This window comes from Quercus suber, unplaced genomic scaffold, assembly GCF_002906115.3.
Source record: "Quercus suber isolate HL8 unplaced genomic scaffold, Cork oak 2.0 scaffold_1221, whole genome shotgun sequence".
Lineage (NCBI taxonomy): Eukaryota > Viridiplantae > Streptophyta > Magnoliopsida > Fagales > Fagaceae > Quercus > Quercus suber.
In genome coordinates, this window is record NW_027070616.1 from 35,173 (window position 1) to 55,606 (window position 20,434).

Below are 20,434 nucleotides of genomic sequence, written 5' to 3' on the forward strand. Positions count from 1 at the left end.
ATATGTGGCTAATATTTGAAGATGCACTCCGTGTAATTAGCAGAAAAGGGGGAAACGCCTAAAATGCCGAAGACAGATACACCTGTATTGCTTGCAGCAAGAAATGGCATCACGGAAATGGTTGAGAAAATACTCAAAGAGTCTCCACTGGCCATTAATGACAAGAGCGAAGGTAAAAATATTGTGCATTGGGCCGCGATGAACAGGCAACCACATGTATTACAACTACTGCTGAAGCAAGATTTTGTGAAACGGAAATTAATTCATGAAGTGGATACAAATAACAACAATGCATTGCATCTGGCAGCAATTTAAACTATTATAAGAAATCTCAATTATAATTAATCCTTTTGTTATAACTTATAAGCATATGTGGCTAATATTTGAAGATGCACTCCGTGTAATTAGCAGAAAAGGGGGAAACGCCTAAAATGCCGAAGACAGATACACCTGTATTGCTTGCAGCAAGAAATGGCATCACGGAAATGGTTGAGAAAATACTCAAAGAGTCTCCACTGGCCATTAATGACAAGAGCGAAGGTAAAAATATTGTGCATTGGGCCGCGATGAACAGGCAACCACATGTATTACAACTACTGCTGAAGCAAGATTTTGTGAAACGGAAATTAATTCATGAAGTGGATACAAATAACAACAATGCATTGCATCTGGCAGCAGAGATTGAAAAGAAAAAGCCTTGGCTAATTCCTGGTGCCGCATTGCAAATGCAGTGGGAACTCAAGTGGTATGAGGTATGGACTCAAATCCATCTTTGACCTCGAATTTAATTTGTTCAACTAACCAAGTGACTTGACCATCTATGCATGAAATCTCACCCTGTAATTATGGCACAAAGGTAGCAATTGCCACCATGCTACAAGTAGTTATATAAAATTTTGGCCCATCAAGTTTGATTTTTTATTTTTTTATTTTTTTTTAAAACTCTCTCTTAACGGTCAGATTAGTCAAAAACATGAAAAAAAAAAATGACTATCTTGAAAACGCAAACTTAAAAGTATCAAAATGAAAATTTTAAACTTCAAACTACCAAAATAAAAATTAACCCAAACTTTTAGGATTAAAAGTCTAATTAGCCTTAAATTTTTCTCTTTATATGTATGTATAAAGGAAAATGTTAAAGTCACAAAATATCTTACAAATTGTTAATGTAATGAGTGATTATTGATAAGTAAAAAAGTGATGTTAATGACGGTCCTAAATGTAAACTAGCAAAAATTTGCCACATCAATAATTTATAAAAATATTATAAAATAATTTGTGCATGTATCGTTACTCATATCAATATAATCAATAAAGCCTCTCTGGTATCTCTACGTGCAGTTTGTAAAAAGCCACATGCCACAACACATATGTTATCAACACAACAACGACGACAAGACCCCAGAAGAAATCTTCGACGACAGCCACAAGGATTTAGTCAAAGAGGGAGGCGAGTGGCTAGACAAAACCTCTGAATCCTGCTCAGTTGTGGCTGCACTAGTTGCCACCGTTGCCTTTGCTGCGTCAACCACTATACCAGGTAACATCAATGAAGAAAGCGGCTCACCAAACCTTGAAAACCAGCCTGCAATCACCATCTTTGCTATCTCCTCGCTTGTTGCCCTGTGCTTCTCCATCACCTCCTTATTCACATTTCTCTCCATTCTCACTTCGCGGTACGAACAGAAAGATTTTCGTAGAGACTTGCCAACGAAACTACTAATCGGCTTAACTTCCCTCTTCGTATCCATAGCTTCGATGTTGGTTTCATTTTGTGCTGGACATTTCTTTCTACTTAAGAATAAACTAAAAAACAAGGCATTTCCAGTATATGCAGTGACATGCTTGCCGATAGTCTTCTTTGCGATACAGCAATTGCCACTCTATGCTGATATTCTTTGGGCTATTTACAAGAAGGTGCCTCGATCGAGCAATAAGGCTGTTTTACTTTAGGAGTTCTTCTACATGATACGACTCTATTTTTTAATGTTTTTACTTTTACTTTTTGTGTTTTGTTTTGTTTTGTTTTGTTTTGTTTTGTTAACAAAAAAAAAAAAAAACAAATTATATATATATATATATATATATCAATGATGGTATGCTTTAGGAATTAGGATTCATAAGTTTGCTATTTTAAATTAATTTGGGATGCATTGTGTTTTTGTGTGTTTTGTGCATGTTGTGCACCTATATGTGTTTTAATTTCATTGTACTTGAGATTTTAACCTTTCAGAAAATACTAAGCATATGAGTTCAAATTGTCATGATTGGTAAGAAATGAATCTCTCAATATCGAGAATTACATGCTTATTTTTACCCAATACCCAAAACCAAACATGGTGTTTATCTAGTTTTGCTTGAGTAATACAAAGTACTTATTTTTCTTAAATAATAGTGAATTTCATCAATTAAATTTATGTGAAATCCATTACTTATGTGAGAGAAATTAATACTGTGCCGGTTTGGATAGCACTTTGCTTCACTTAAAGTGGCATTGCGTTTTCATTTTTTTTTTTTTTTTTTTTTAGCCGGGCTTATTGACTTTTGAGAGAAAAAAAATACTGTGCACGCACTGTTCATATACTGTTTATACACTGTTCATGCATTAAAAATATTAAAAATAGGTCCCACGATACTATTCATACATTTAAAAATTATTTTCCTACAGTGTTTTGAGTAACAATCAGTTTTCAGTAACAATAAATTGTATCCAAACGGACCAACTATATTTGTACTCTGGAGTCTAGAGTACCTAAAAACTCATGCCACTCTACCTCTTCACAAATGGCAAACCCCTAACCTCAAACCTGAGATTTGGTACCACAAATATTGTCACACCCCGAACATAAGTTACATAACAATGTAAGTCGAACATGTAACAGCAGGCGCACGATTGTAAGGCCTCACTTCAATATATATAGCATCCAATGCCTCGCTGCTAGTAGTCAATAACTACTCTCCAAGAACAAATCAATAGCTAAACCTTTTGACGAAATCATTTTATAACTGCAAATATATATTGTGGACGACTAAATTTCTCGGTTCGAAATAAAGTCAAACAAGTAAAATAGTGTCACAAATGTGAATTTGTATCGATGAATGTGTGGTACAATTCTCTGTAATTACAAAAGAGTGATCCTCTGATTCGATCTCCTTAAAAGATTTGTTGATTGGAATTGTGGTAATGTGATTTTGATTTGAACACAAGATATCCTTCAATTTGGTTGAGGGATAGATCGAAGATTGTTGAAACAGAATTACAATGAATCTCTGGCTATGAGCTTGTTAGAAATCCCTTGTTCTTCACGTTCTTCGTGTTCTTCGTGTGTTCTTCGTGTTCTTGATGTGTTCTTCGTCTTCGAAGGTTTGTGGTGGAAGTTCTTCNAGAACCAAGGAGTCCAACGAGAAAGACTATAAAACTAAAACATCATCTCCTCCTAATTCCATATCGTCATCTCATGTCTCCTCCTCTCTCAACCTCTACCAACTAGATCCACACACTACCCTCTCCTCCTCTTTACGGATTTCTCAGAGCAAGGTCAGATTCAAACACAATGTTCAATCCCACTCTTCCTTGCTTCACACTCTCATACATTAGCGCTTCATTGGTGCCTCCAAGAAGATTCCAAGCTCAATGATAAGTTTTTATTTTTTAATGTCCCTTTATATATTTTAAATAATAAAATGCAATATTCTCTTTTTTCTTTACTGTAGCATCACTTAATAATAAAATGCAATATTCTTTTTTTTTTTATTCATTGTTTTATCTAATGCTATCCTATGTATGATAAACCAAAAAAAAAAAAAAAAAAAGACCAATAGCATTACTTAAATAATAAAATGCAATATATATTTTTCATTGTTTGATTTAATTCTATCATCTGTGTGATAACAGAAAAATTAGCCAATAGCATCATTACAATTAACCAGTCCCGTGCGGTAGCACGGGGTCACATACTAGCATATAATAATAGGTGAAGCAGAGAGAGTGTAAAATTAAATTCCAACTTAGAACTCTAATTGTGTGCCACGTGTACACACCAAATTACAATTCTAATTTTGTGCCATGTGTTTAGAATCTGAAATTGAAGTTGAATTTTGCATCATGTGGCTAAATGTATGTGGACTCATTCTCATTAAAACCACTTCTATGTATCGGGTCAAGTGAGTTACTGTGCTAATTAAGTTTTTTTCTTGATTTTGTAGTCAAATGTGAAAACCAAAGAGATTAATATCGGTAATAAGAACTTAGTTTGGGTAAATTGAAGTTGAATTTTGCATTATGTGACTAAATATATGTGGGCTCATTCTCATTAAAATCACTTCTATGTATCGGGTCAAGTGAGTTACTGTGCTAATTAAGTTTTTTCTTGATTTTACAGTCAAACGTGAAAACCAAAGAGATTAATATCAGTGATAAGAACTCGGTTTGGGTACATTGCGTAATTTCCAAAAAAATAGCAAAGCCAGAGTTTGCATTTTGTTATAAATTGCTTACAAAGTTTTCATCTTTACATTTGCACTGAGTTTCGGATTAAAGTGTTTTCTTCTTGGTTCTGACACTGAGTTTTGTTTACTATTCACTTACAAAGTTTGCATCTTTACATTTGTTATAAATTGCTAATATGTGATTAGATGCACATTATGCCTAAAATTCACTATCCTTATATTTGACTTTTTGTTCAGGTTTGGCACTTATAACAATGAAGAAAGCACGGCCGTAGATCGATGGATGATACTTTTTGCAGGCCGCAAAGGAACTTAGTGATCAATGGAATCACACGCGAATTGGAGAGGACCCGACTGTAAATGTTTGGATAGTAGATGTGAGTCACTATGTTTTTAAAATTTTCAGTGAAAGTAAAGGTTATGAACAATGTAAATTTTCAAAGAGAGATTTATTATTCTATATTTATGCAAGTTTGGTCGCCTTCTTGGAGTGGATCACTCCACCCTATCTTTCTACTAAAAATTTTTATTCAGATTGTTACAATTTAATCCGAAATTTTATTTGAATTTTCCTATTGTTGTTACTATCATATATTATCATTCTAATTGTTCAATTAGAATTTAAAATTGGAGTCCAATTTTACTATACACGTGTACAATCTAATTATTTTTAATTTTGCTGTCATGTGCAGAAGCCAATGAGATGAAATTAATAACACATTAAACACTCATACTTTGGGAATGGTAGTACCAATCTAAATCCATTGGACCTGCTTCGTGATAATACAACTATGAAGGATGTATAAAAACACGCACAAACTCATCTCTCTATAAAAAGAGATTGGAGAGAATTTCTTTTATCAGCCATGGAACTTCAGAAATTTTTTCTTCACACAAATGGCATTATGTTACAAAATGACCCATCATAAAACTATAAAATGAGTACAACTCTGAGAGTTTTTTTTTTTTTTTTTTTTTTTTTTAATTTTAAATTTTTTAAGCTATGAAAATTTTAATCACCAATAGAGATTGAAGATTCAAAAGCGTGAATGAATCTTTTGAATAAACATTGTCACCAAGGTTCATCTTTTTGTGTAAAATATATATACTGCTAAATTTTGTTAATGAAATTTTCTGGTTAATAATATGAATTTAGACTTAACTGAGCCTTTTAAACATGAATAAATTTATGATTAATAATATATCCATTCCTGTGTGGTAACACGAGGCTACATACTAGTTTCTAGTAATGTAACAAGAAAAAAAAAATTCATAATTGTGATGCGCTACAAATTAGGATTTCAGTACTCCACAACAAATGCTGTAACATTTCCGAGAATCATGGAAGTTCAAATAGAAAGACGCTTTATCAAGGAAAAAGGAAAATTTTTACAATATTTCAAGCAAAGGATATTTTAACAAATAGAGATTATACGCTTCTGAGAACTATATATCAGTAACTACATTTAGATTATATGCTTCTGAGCCCATATCAGTAACTACATTTGGGAAGAGCAAGACCAAATTTGGTCCAAGTACCATATTTCAGTAATAGTATAATACCTTATGTGTAAAAATATATAAGCATAACCAGATATCTAGTTACAATTTAAATTTTCTAGATTAAAAATTAAAATGAAATCACAATCAATGTCATTACTTCCAGAACACAGAAGTTCTGATCCTAAACAAACTACTGTGGCTATTCAAGACCTAAAGATGTGTTAACTAAAAGAATCATATGATGCCCTTTGCAAAAGTTGAACACCAAACACAACTTCACAACAATCGTCTTGCAACCTTGCAATTGCTTCTTCTCTCCCCCGATTTGTCAATGAGGATCTGTTTGTCGCAGCACTCTGAGGAACAAAATGCTTGCAAATTACTGCATTGCATCATCAAGTAAAGTCTAAGAATAGAGTGTAATAAAATTCATTTTACTTAAAAGGAATCAGAAACATACATTTGACAATAAATAAAAAAAATAGTACCATAATTATTTCCACAACTTGTTCATATAACGACTTATGAGTAGTGAAATTATAAACCCACATGGATCTACCATTGTATGCGAGTTCTAGCCAAAATTGTGGAACTACAAATTTGGGAGGACAAAAATAAAGATAAATGGAAAAAATATCCAACCAATCAAATTGCACCACATCATATAATCAAACAATTATGAATAAAAAACTAATTTGGCTTTAATTTTTTGTTATTTTCTCAACAAATATAAACGGAGAAAAAATAAAAATAATTTGATTCTAGATATGTATTTTAATGATTTTGATCACTGTTATTTCTTTTAAAAACTTAAAATAGACAAAATTAAAATATGCTAAGAAATATATAAAATATACCATATATATATATATATAAATTAACTGTGAGTTGTGACAAGAATTGTCGTGTCCAATCTCTCTGTAAATTACAAGACCCTTTTAGCTAAATTTTAATATAAAAATAAGGAAAACATATTGAATATAAAAGGAAGAAAGAATTTGCAATAAAATTGGCATAAAAATTGTATCAAGTAATATAATCAAGCAATTGCAACAAAAAAAAAAAAAATTTAATTTAATTTTCCATTATAATTTGCTATAACATTGGCTAAAAATATCAAACAATGACAAAAAAAGTATAAAAAAAAAAAAGAACAAGAACAAGAAGACTAATTCGACTATAATTTTACATTTTTATCTCAACAAATAAATAAAACTTTTTTTTAATAAGTAAAAAGAGAATATTATTAATAAAGAATAGCAATAAAAATACAAAGAGTTTACGGTAGTGAACAAAGGAAAAAAAATGAACAAAAAGACAGAAGCAGCTCCTAATCTATTCTAATGGACGAAAGAAAATCTGTAAGGGTAGAACAATCCGAGAAACCCCAACAACAAGACCAATCAAAGAGGGTCCGTTGGCATAACTTTAATAATTGAACCACAGTTTTCCCCTTATCCTCAAAAGACCGTCGATTCTGTTTAGTTCAAATAGTCTACATTAAACAGCTTGGAACCAAATTCCAAATATTAGAACTATGCTTCCCAAGCCAATGATACCAACAAAATAATAAGTCCACAACTGAACCTGGCATGACCCAATCGATCCCAAACAACCGAAGCATATACGTCCACAAAGAATAAGCTATCGGACAAAAAAGTAACAGGTGATCCACAGATTCCGCATTACAATAGCACATACAACAATGATTTGCCAAAAGGCGACCACAAAGCATAAGGTTATCCAAGATTAGAATCTGACCATGAGCTGTTGTCCACAAGAAAAAAGCCACCCTTTTAAGAACCTTAACTTTCCAAATGCCCTTCCAAGAGAAAGTGGAAGGAGTTGCATTTCGAATCTTATGATAAAAAGACCAAATATCAAACTTCCCACTTCCATTAAGATTCTAACAAAGCCTATCACACCCTCCACCCCTAGGAATTCGAGTTTGGCTGAAATGAAGTAGGGAGTAGGAAGCCGCTAACTCCCAATCATTGAATTCCCTATAAAATCTTAAACTCCACACTCTGTCATTATCAACCGCTGGAGGGCTTAACACTTCAGAAATACAAACCTCCTTATTGGCTGAACACAAAAATAACTGAGGATAAAAAACTTCAAGAGAAACATCCCAAGTCCACTTATCATGCCAAAAAAGAATACGAGAACCATCCCCCACCACACAAGAGAAATGCTTAGTGAAGGGTATGAGCCATTCTACAGGCTCTAGTACACCAACCCCCTTTTCCCTCCCTATATTTTGTGGCTATGACCCTACGCCACAAGTGAGTGGTTTCATGGCCATATCTCCAAAGCCATTTCCCTAGTAGGGCCTAATTAAAAGACTCCAAATTCCGAATTCCCAAACCATCCAACTCACGCAGTAAGCAAACTTTTTCCCAAGCCACCACAGGATATTGAAACACTCAACTGACGAACCCCACAAGAAGTTCCTCTGAACGCATTCCAATCTAGTCGCCACAGCTTTAGGGATAGTAAAAAGGAAAAGGTAATAAGTCAAAAGGCTTAAATTAGTACTTTTAAGCAAAGTGAGTCTACCACCTTTTGACATATAAAGCTGCTTCCCGCCTGAAAGCTTCTTTTCCATCCTTTTAAGGATCGAATTCCAAATAAAGGCTGTTTTATACAAAGTTCCCAATGGCATACTCAAGTAAATCATACGCAAGCTGCGCACCAAAGTTTGAATGTTACTCACCTCCCCAATAGGGACAATTTCACTTTTCTCCACATTCACGTTCATCCCATTAAAAGCTTGAAAACAAGTCAAAACCAACCTAATAGAAAGAATCTGCTCTCTTGAGGCATCACATAAAAGAATGGTATTATCAGCAAATAATAGGTGAGAAATACGAATACCAGTAGAATTAATAGGACCTACATGAAAACCCTAAATGAAACCACCTTCCTCAATTTTCTTCAGGATACGACTTAAAACCTCCATGATCAAAAGAAAGAGAAAGGGAGACAAAGGATCACCTTGTCTTAGACCTCTAGAGTTACCAAAGAAACCAACAGGAAATCCATTAACCAGAATTGAGAAGTGAACGGTAGTGACACAAGTCTTTAGCCATCTCCTCCATCTACCCCCAAAGCCCATCCTCTCCAACGGATAAAACAAAGTGTCCCAATTCATATGATCATATGCTTTCTCAATGTCTAACTTACACACCACCCCTGGATTATAACACTTCAGTCTACTATCTAAACATTTGTTAGTAATAAGAACTGAATCCAAAATTTATCTACCACCAACAAAAGAATTCTATGACTTCGAAATAAGTTTATCCAACACCCGCCTCAATCTGTTCGCCAAAACCTTAAACAATAGCTTATACACACTGCCCACTAAGCTGATAGGCCTAAAATCTTTGATATTCAATGCATTATTTTTATTGGGAATCAAAGACAGAAAAGAAGCATTCAGAGACCATTCAAACTCTGAGCTCCTATAGAAATGATCAAAAAAGGCCATGACATCTTTTTCCACTACACTCTAGCATTTTTGAAAAAATGCCATAGTGAAACCGTCAGGACCTGGGGCTTTATCATTCTCCATCTCTTGAAGAACCTTTACCACTTCCTCCTTAGAAAAATCCCTCTCTAATTCAAGCCGCTCATCCTCCTCAATTCTAGCAAACTCTAAACCATTCACAAAAGGGTGCCAAGTATCTAACTCAGTGTACAAACTCTAATAAAAAGGACCACCTTAGACCACACCTCATCCTCATCCTCATAGAGGACACCATCCATCTCTATTCCTTGAATATGATTAGTTCTTCTATGGGAGTTTGCTACCCTATGAAAAAAGCGAGTATTATTGTCCCCCTCCTTCACAAATAATATCCGGGACTTTTGTCTCCAAGAAATCTCATCCAAAGAGGCAAGATGTGCAATCTCACCTTTAATCTAGATACGACGAGTTTGTTCCTCCTGTGAAAGACCTGACAATAATATCCGGGACTTTTGTCTCCAAGAAATCTCATCCAAAGAGGCAAGATGTGCAATCTCACCTTTAATCTAGATACGACGAGTTTGTTCCTCCTGTGAAAGACCTGACAAGTCCTCCCTAGCATCCAAACCCAACAATTCAAATAAAAAACATTTCTTCCTAAAGGCTAGATCCCCAAATTCCTCATTATTCCACTTTTTCAAGTCTTCTTTAAGAGATTTTATTTTACGAGCCAGAATAAAGCTTGGAGAACCAGAAAAGCAATACCCATTCCACCATTGCCAAACCCTCTCTACAAAAAACCCTTTTCTTTCAACCACATATTCTCAAACTTAAAGGCACTCCGACCTTTATTAATACTACCAGCCACCGCCAAAAGTGGGAAATGATCAGAAACTACACAAGGGAGTACTCTTTGAGACACGTTTCCAAAGTGATCTACCTAATCCACTAATGTCAAGGTTCTATCAATTCTTGACATACAATCTGTCCCCGAATCTCTAAACCAAGTAAACGAAGCTCCTTCAAGAGGTAAGTCCACAAGGTAATTAGCCTCAATGAAGTCTAAAAAAGCAAACATAGTTAGACTAAAAGTCTCACAACCAAGTCTCTTACTCAGATATCGAATGGTATTGAAATCCCCAAACACACACCATGTCGTATTCCACCTGGAGTGCATCCTTGTAAGCTCCTCCCATAGAGCACCCTGCTAACTATCATCATTAGGCCCATACACTCCTGAATAAGCCCATACAAAATCATCTACAACCTCCTTTAGTAAAACATTAATAGAAAACAGACCAACAGCACAATCAACTTTTTCAAAAATTCTCTTGTCCCAAACTAGTAACACCCCCCCTATAGTATTGACTGCATCTAGAGCAACCTAATTTAGGAACGGACTACCCTAGAGGCTTCAAACAACAGAAGAGTTTAAAGAAGACAGCTTAGATTCTTCAAGGCAAACTATATCATACTTCCACTCCTTGAGAAGATTTTTATAAACCTCTCGCTTCTAAGGATTGTTTAATTCCCTAACATTCCAAGATAGCAGCCGTAAACTCATTTAAAACAGGTAATCACCCCCGTACCTTCTGAGAAATCTCTATTCCTCCCCTTAGATGCTACCCCATCATAATTAATTGAAAAAAAAAAAAAATCAAACCTTTAAGTTCCCTAAACCCTTTTTGCTTTGAGTTCACAATTCCTTTAGAAGTCCCAACACTTACAACATCAATACAGTCTTGTTCAAGAAGACGAAACAAAGCCAGACATTGATCTTCATGCTTAACAATAGGAAAACCCACAATTCTACAGAAATTTTTCATCAGGCTACAAACCCATTTTGAATTTTTCACCACTGATCCTTGAACCTCTCCTTCATCACCTTCCCGGATCACCTCCAACTCCTTTTGTTCATTGGGATCCCATTTAGATAAAGGTGAGCACTCCAATAATCCATTTTCTTCATCTCCGTGAAAAAAACCACTAGGATTAATTTCACTATGCTTCCACTGAAGCAAAAGATGCTCAGACCCTTCCTGTAACAACTTAACCCCATCCAAGTAGCTCGGTGACACTGGCCCAGCAATAGGATTGCTCCATTTTTCTCCCTTCTCACATGATACCGCCGTGGAGTTATCTCTCTCTCCAAAACAGAGAACCTTCTCGCTACCCAGATCCGACAGAGGAGAAAAATGGTTTTAAGCAACACCCTAATGCCAATAATCAAAAGAAACATCAATCCTAGGTCCTATTGGCCTCGCTGTCGCGTCCTTCTTCCTCCGACTGGTCACCTCCACGCTGATAAACCCAAGTTTGGAAACCTCCGTCGCACTCACCACTTCATCGGGGTGATCTCCCTTTAACCTGATAGGCAATGAAACCACCAAGGTGACTTGAATAGGGTCGTCGTTGGGGGTAGAAGCACAAACTTCTGATTCCGGTTCTGCTACTATCAGTAGTGACCCAGAATCTCCCCTCGTTCTTCCTCTCGAGCTCTCGTCTATTACCTACGAAGACTGACCAACGGAACATCCTTTAAAAGAATTGGGTTTAACCAAAGTACCCTCACATAGTGAAAATACTGTAGCCACAGGTTGGGCTTTAATAAGCCCATCTGATTGTTTTGTAATTTCAAGCCCACCACTTAAAACCTTGGGCCATATGAATTCCTTAGCACCTAGACATGTCACAAAACGTCTCCCACCCTCAGGCTTGCACATTCTCAAAGCCAAAATAGCAGGAGTCAACCTAAATTTAAATGCCCGTGTGGGTCTGCCATTTATGACTGAAACATTGCCATTTATAACTGAAACATTTTCTATAGGATCTCCATGAATCACATTCTACCCCGATATAGTTCCAAAATTTTCAAAATTCTTGATCTTTTGCTGATTACCATAAACAGACAAAAGTTTCCCACTTCGGCCACCACCAACAGACTGACCGCCTCCACCACCATTTTTGGAGGATTCTTCACCCATAGAAACCAATTTTGCACCAGAAAAAAAAAATATATATTTATCTCTCTCTAAAACAAAGACCAACCTGCACGATTAGAGCTTGCTGTTATCATAATACAGCCTCTCTCCTAGATCCTCCAAAATATACTGCAATAACTACAAAAAGACCAGTTTTGTTAGATCTCCCACAAAACTTTATCAACTTCCCATTTTCCCTAAGTCTCTTATAGAGTACAGCTCGACTAGGCACCTAGTCTCGAATATCAGCGAGACAAGTAAGAATCCACTCCATACCCCTATGTCCAACCCAAATAGAGCTCTTAACATCTCGACGTGTCTCATGAATCACATACAAATTAGACACCCCCCGTCAAAAGAGAAAGAAAAAAGTTTGGCATCAATATGAAACGACCTCTTACTACCCCCATGGTTTGAGGATTGAGGTAAAGGAGGGATATTTTGTGTAGATTCTATGGTGGGGATATCTAGTATGGCTAAAGGTGCAGGTGCAAGATTAGGCAATTTAGGCAAAACATGGTTAGGCCCCTAAAGTGGAGGGGATGGGTAAGACAATGATGGAGGAAGGGGATAGGTATATGGGAAAATCCCAAATTGTGGAGGAGGGTGGACCGGATGAGGGAGGGGTGGGGGAGGGGGTGGGGAAGAGGAGACATAGATTTCTTTGTGTCACATTAACCACTCCTTTGACTAGAATTGGCTATAAAAAACTATGACAGAAGCATCATAAATAAAACCAAAAAGAACTTTCTTTTCTTTAGTTTCCTTTATTTTCTCAGTGGCCAAACAAAGGACAAAAAAAAAAAGGAAATATAGGATGCAAGACACACCCGTACATGTACACATCATTGTCACCGATCCACTTTTTGCAAAGGTGGCATCTTTCCAAGAAACTCCCAAGCTGTGTCTGAGAGCTCTCCATTTTCACTGGAGCACCACCGCTCACCAGAGCCAAACATGGCCAGAACATCATCGGCATCATTGGTACCGGCATCCCATAAACTGCATTCACTGGAACCATACTAGGATTGCACCAGAACTCCGTTGTCGGCGTTGAAGGCAAGACTCGGTTGAACATAAAGCTGTTGTTGTTGCCATCGCTCGAGGAGGAGGAGCTAGCAATTCGTGTGCATTTCGCTGACATCTTGATGAGAAAAAAATAGCAGGGTTTTAGTGAGAGAAAGTTAGGGTTTTAGAGAGAGAGAAAGAGAGAGAGAGAAAATGGCCAACATGGTTAAGGGCTTTAATAACAATCTCCAAATCACCCTAAAAAATAGCATTATTCAATCCTAGTTCATGAACAAATGCCACTGCCCTCCAAGGTGCCATCATCTCAAGCAAAACAACCGATGCAGGTAAAGTAATTTTTTCGACCATAGCTCCCATAACCTCCACCTTGCAATTTCAAACCACTACACCAATACCCCTTCGTTAGTTTCTGAGAAAACAACCCCATCAAAATTAGCTTTAAAGCAATCACTGGCTAGAGCCTTCCACTTCACCAAACCCTGACGTTGCCAAGGTAGACTTTGGGTTGATGGCTTTTTATAACTCTGAAATTCTACCAGAAATTGGCCCATTGCTATAGTGATCTTTGAATAATTAATTAAATGCAAAATGATCTCCTAAGATTCTTCTATGTTAAGTGTGCACTACCCAATTTTTTTTTTAGAAACAACACTACCCAATCTTTAAGAACTCCAATGATTCCAATACTCATTCTTTTTCAGTTACAAACTTACCATTGTTTACACCTAACATTTAACCTAGGAAATGAAATGTAAAAGACACAAGATGGTAGAGTGAATTAAATGATAAGGAGTTTATAAGTAACTTTAGCTTTCGTTGTCAATAACAAATGCAAGTAGCTTTCCATTGTCAAGTTTTAAGGAGTTATATGGTTCTATATATGCATTGAGGCACAAAGATCATGCATATAAATAATAATCTAAGAGCCTATTTTTATGATCATAAATCCCAACACTTTTATTAACACTATAATTAACAAAAAAAAGAAAAACCACTAGCAATCTGAGCTATTTGCATTTCAACTGAAAATTAAGCATACATCCCAACTTAGTAATTATGGGTTGGTTTGGTTATGATAAAGCTAAAATATTGAAACATCAAGCCCGAAATTCAAAGCTGATGAAGATGAAGACTAACGTCTAGTTTTTCAATGGTAACTTAAGTCAAGGCTCAACACGTTGTTGTACCTTCAAAGGTAGAATGTTTTAATTAGAATGTAAGAAATGGAGACGTTTCACATAAGTTGAACGGTGTCGTTTTCTATCTTCTTCTTGAATAAGAATTCTGGATATGGAAGAGTCAACAACCTTCCCTTAATTCACGTAGACATTGTTAGGGTAGTTATTATTAGTTAGAGTAGAATTCTTTAGAAGTTTCTTGATCTTATCTATGTATAAATAGGACTCTGTGTAGTCTATTTCACTTCTAAGCTTGCATAATCAAAATATCTTGATTCAGAAATCTCTCTCTCTCTCTCTCTCTCTCTCTCTCTCTTCCATTCTGTTACAACTACAACTGTTATTTTCGGCCATTGTTGAACCTTCTTTGCAAGCTCATAATCTTTCATGGTATCAAAGCCCTTGATCCATGGCTTCAACAACACTTCAAGATACTGCTCAGTCCTCACATACTACTCATTCAACAACACCTCAAGACACTGCTCAGCCCTCACATACTACTCATTAATAATCCCTCATTCATTACCAACTTGTTACTGTCTAACATGTCAAACCTCATGTCAATCAAGTTAAGACTACACCAATTACATTCCATGGAAGCACTAGTTGATTACAATATTGGAAGCCTACTCTTTGATCGAGCATATTAATGGTATTGCTTCAAAGCCTTCTCCTTTTGTTCTTGATTCTACTGGAAATTCAACTACAATTGTGAATCTTGAGTTTCAGACTTGGAAGATCAAGGATAAGGCCTTGCTTTCTTTGATAAACTCCACTCTAACACCACAAGTCTTCTCACTTCTTGTTGGAATCACAAGCTCAAGAGAGGTTTGGAACACAGCAAAGGCTCACCTCTACTTCAAGAGCTAATATCTTGAATCTGAAGCTTCAGCTTCAGAGTCTCAAGAAAGGCAATGATTCTGTAAACAATTTCTTGCAAAAAATTAAAGTTGCTAGAGACAAACTCATTGCTGTGGGAGTCATAGTTGATAATGAAGTATTATTGTGTATTGTGATCAGAGGACTCCCTAAAGAATATGCACATTTCTGTTCTGCAATTTGAACTAGGAGTGATCCCATCTCCTATGAGCAACTTGCTATCATGCTCCAAAGTGAGGAACAATCAATGACTGAACACTCAGATCCAGATCTAGTCCCTCACTCTTTTGCTATGTTTGCCTCTAATGGTAAACCTGATAGCACCTTTCAAAATCAGTCTCAAAGTCATGGTTCTGGTAGAGGAAGGGGTAGAAACAACTCTAACAAAGAAAGAGGAGAAGGTAGATACAACAATAATGGAGGTCAGCCTGTTACTTCTCAGGCATCTCAAAATTACTCTCCTTAGAGTTATCAGAATCACAATCCTGTTTAATATGAAATTATAACACCAACATGTCAGTGAATACTAACAAGATAAGTGAAGACCTAATGTAAGGATAAATTGCCACATCACTTATATCAGGTAAATACCTACTAAAATTTGTAAGGAACAAACTGTAAGAACAAACCAAACCCAGAAAGATAGTAAGAAGTGAAACAACAGATCCCTTTTTTCTCCTGGGCTAAGTGATACAACCATTTGTTGTAATTAGGAAAAGACATATATGCAAGTACTCAGAAGAAGGCATATCGAAAACAAATTAAGGCATGCAACACTAAAGAGGCAAGATGTCTCACTTGGAATTTGAACCACCTCCTCCCCCCACCAAAAAAAAAAAAAAAAAAAAAAACCCACAGANAGAAAACTAGTGTGAAAAGGAAAGAAAAGAAGGAAAAAAAAAAAAATGAAGAAGAAGAAGAAGAAGAAGAAGAGAATAGAGATGCCCAGACCTAGCATGAAAGGAAAAAGAAAAAAGAAAAGAAGAAGACTTGTGTTGGAGAGAGCAAAAGGTCTGACAAGATTTGACTACTCTCTGATTGTGGGTCCTTCAAATATGTGTGTATTTACCAAAATGCCATGAAAACGTTGTTTCCATAACTCAAAAACACTTAAAATGTGTTTTCAGTTTCTATAATTTATCACTCAAAAATCAAATAATTGAGTGATGGAAACAAAAACTGAAAACAAATCCAACAAACCAAACAGCTGTGGGACCCACCAGTTTTGAGTTATGGGTGATGAAAATAGAGTTATGGGTGATGGAAAAATACTAAATCCAAACAGCCCCTTAATCTTTAGCAAGGACTGCTCACATCTCTCAGAACATCTAGCATTTCTTTCACTCCAAACAAATAACATCAAGCAATGCGTCACAAGTCTCCACAAATCTTGCAATGTTGCCCAAATTTACCTTGCCAAGACTCAAAAATCTCAATAACCTTATGTGACATAACCCAAAGAAATCCAATCAAACAAAACACCAAGGACGATAGCTCAACAACTCGGGAGCAATGAAGTAGAAGATGATCCTTCGACTCCCTGCGTTTCTTACACATGTAGCACTAGTCAAGAACAATAATATGCCTCTTGTGAATGTTAAAGGTTGTAAGAATCTTACTTAAGAAAGCTGTGATATTAAAATAAAGCTACCCTTATAGGAACCTTTAATTGCCACACCAACCTCCAAGGGAAGGAAAGAGTAGCAGGTAGGAAGAAAGATAGAAATTTCTAACCTCAAAACCTCAACTCCTTGTTGGCTTTTCACCAAACCTTGTTAAGGCCAACCTCTCGCATTTTTGAAGAATAAACAATGTCCATGTAAAATTGGTTGTTATTCATATGAATTTTAGATTATTGAGATCGTTTTTCAAGTGATACTAAACCATGGGCACAATTGACACAAACTCTATAGGTTTCCTTCCAAATTATATATAACTAGATGATGTTTCACGTAATGCGTGGACTACTTTATAATTTCATTTGAAATTATTTTTATATATATTAAGACCTGTACATATAATACTTATTTTATTGTATAATATTTATGTTTGCCCACAATATTGTTGAATACTTTGAAAGTTGAAGCTTGATTTTCTTAATTCATATTTTATAAAAATAAAATAAAATTATATAACACTATAAGACTATAACATATTATAATATTTACTGTTAAAAGTAGATTTAAAAAAAAAAAATTGATTAAATGATTTTGAAATCTACAAATAAGAATTTAAAGCTTAAAATACTTTTATATCCTAATATTACATAAATTAAGTGACTTCTTAAACACTTCCTCAACCATTCTATTCTCACAACCAAATATGGAGAACTCAATCACAAATACTTAATTCATTATCTCAATGGAATTAATGAAATCATTTGTAAGTATCAACATAAAAAGAACGTGATTAAACAAAGAGAAATTGGCCAAAAATACATTCATTTATCAAAATTTAATTGTCTTTAGTTGGACTTCCGTATAATTAAAAAAAAAAAAAAGGATTCTCTCCGTGCACAACTACCTCACCTCCTCATCTTCTTCTCCTCATCAGATGCACACAAACACAAACACAGCCACACACAAAGAACACAGACAAACCCACACACAAAGAACACAGACAAACCCACGCTGGAGATTGATGCTTGCTGGAGATCGGTGCTCGGAGATCTGACCGGTGCTTGCTCGGAGATCAGATCAGTGCTTGTTGGAGATTGGGTTTTGTTGGAGATCGGGTATAGAGTTGGGTTTTGCTGTCCGATCGGTGCTTGTCTGACCGTGGGTCGTCGGAGCTCGGTTCGTGGGTCGCCATGAACCTCGATTCGTGGGTCGCCATGAACCTCGATTCGTGGGTCGCCGTGAAGCTCAGCTCGGTTCGTGGGTCGCCGTGAACCTCGTGGGTCGCCGTGAACTTCGTGGGTCGTCGTGAACGTCCTGGGTCGCCGTGAACTTCGTGGGTCGCCGTGAACTTCGTGGGTCGCCGTGAACTGGGTTTTAGTCGCTGGGTTTTTGTTTTTGAGAAATAATGAGAGGTCGCCGTGAACTTCGTGGGTCGCCATGAACGTCGTGGGTCGCCGTGAACTTCGTGGGTCGCCGTAAACTGGGTTTTTGTTTTTGAGAAATAATGAGAGAAGGCAGAAGAGAGAAGGTAGAAGAGAGAGAGAGAGAGAGAGAGAGAGAGAGAGCTGTTCAGAAAAATGAAAAGAGAGAGAGAGATACGCGCGTATATTAAGAGGGAGTTGAGGGAAATAATAAAAAAATGAGAGGAATGAATATTTTATTAAGATAACTGGTAAAATAAATGAGTTGATGTGGGTGTTTTGTAAAAGTGGTATTGTAAAATAGAAAAAGTAGGTTTTTAGTGTAAAAATGGACGTGTAAAATACAAATACTGATGCGAATGCTCAAGAGCACTCACACTGGACATTGTATAGTAGAAAAAGTTGTCAATTTTACACAACTCTTTGCTCAAAAACTACACACATCAGTCCGTCTATAATACTATATATATATATATATATTATTACTACAATAACCGTGTATTACATGGTTACTATAACTTTCTATTTTATTATTTTAATATTTTTTCTCTTTCTTCTCTAAATCTTGTCAGAAGTCTCTCTTCTCTTTACTCTTTTTAATGTAAAAAAATAAAAAAATAAAATAAAAAAAAAAAAGCAAGAGAGAGTGGGTGCTGGTAGGTGAAATGATAAAAAGTAAAAAATAAAAAAATATTTAAATAAAGTATAATATATAATAGATAATTTGATGTTGAGGTTGATGTTTCTACAAAATGTTTGTATAAAATAGAAAAAAGTAAGTTTTTAAGTTAAAATTGACGAAAGATTTTAGAAAGATTGATGTGAATATTCTAATGAAACCATTAGTCTAATATATTTTTGTATACAATAATTGCCATTTATGAAACAAGAAAACAATGTTATTGAACCACAAAACTTTGACTTATTAACTCTTTCCATGATAATCCAATATACTCCTCCAATGATTTACTAAAACACAAATTACCGAATGCCACAATTAACATATATTTTACTATTGTATTTGCTCTTAATTTACTTCTATGCAGGAATAAAAGCCGCTCTGCATGTGTAAAGAAGAGTGTTCATCCTCTAGAAGATAAAGTCTCTCAAGAGTTACATGGCAATGCGGTAATGTAATAAAAAAATATGTATCAAGTGAGAAGAAAGGAAATTAAATATGCTTTCTGTTGTAGTGATATGATGTTCAATGATTTGCTCTGTATTTCTTAATTTTTCTTTTTAGATAGAGTGAGGAACATATTTTTTGATCGGCTATATATGTTAGTGGTTTGGTTTGTCAAATTCTAAAATCCAAGATATGTTAAAATCGTCAAAGGTTCCTTGTAATTCAATTGTATTTTCCAGTCTCATTTATAAGAAGAGCTAATATTTCACATTTGAATTCTCCTCTGTCACTTGTTATACCAATTGAATGATAAAATATTTTAATAAAAAAAATTGTATTCAATTTATGATTTGCACAGTACTTTATGGATAAGTGCATCTCCAATAGAATAGGTAAAGCCAAAATATAGAAAATGAAACCAGAAAAAAGAGGTAAAACAAGCTCCAACAGCTTCTTTAAAACTCAAAAAGTTTTTTTCTAATGAACAGTCATTCTCCAAACCTGATGTGCTACTGTTCATTAGCAAAAGAATAAAACATAATAAAAAATTAGCAAAGAAATGAGTGGGGATGAGAGTATGAGAATACGTGTGTTAAAAAATAGATAAATAATGAATGAAAAAATAATATTCAAATGAGATAGAAAAATGATAGAGAATCTATTAAAAGATGTATTTGAAAAAGAATATAAATAAAAGGTAAATGTGACTGTTTACTATCTAAACAATACAAAAATATAAAAAAAAAAAAAAAAAAAAAAAAAAAAAAAAAAAATGGA

General features: G+C 35.3%; 1 protein-coding gene across 1 annotated transcript; it reads left to right on the forward strand.

The window, feature by feature from the left end:
* The first annotated feature begins 483 nt into the window (after positions 1 to 483).
* LOC111997551 (uncharacterized) lies at positions 484 to 1,996 on the forward strand. The gene is made up of 2 exons (XM_024029645.2): positions 484 to 752; positions 1,342 to 1,996. The coding sequence occupies exons 1-2, from the start codon at positions 486 to 488 to the stop codon at positions 1,951 to 1,953; spliced, it is 879 nt and encodes a 292-aa protein (XP_023885413.2). The 5' UTR covers positions 484 to 485; the 3' UTR covers positions 1,954 to 1,996.
* The last annotated feature ends 18,438 nt before the right edge of the window (positions 1,997 to 20,434 follow it).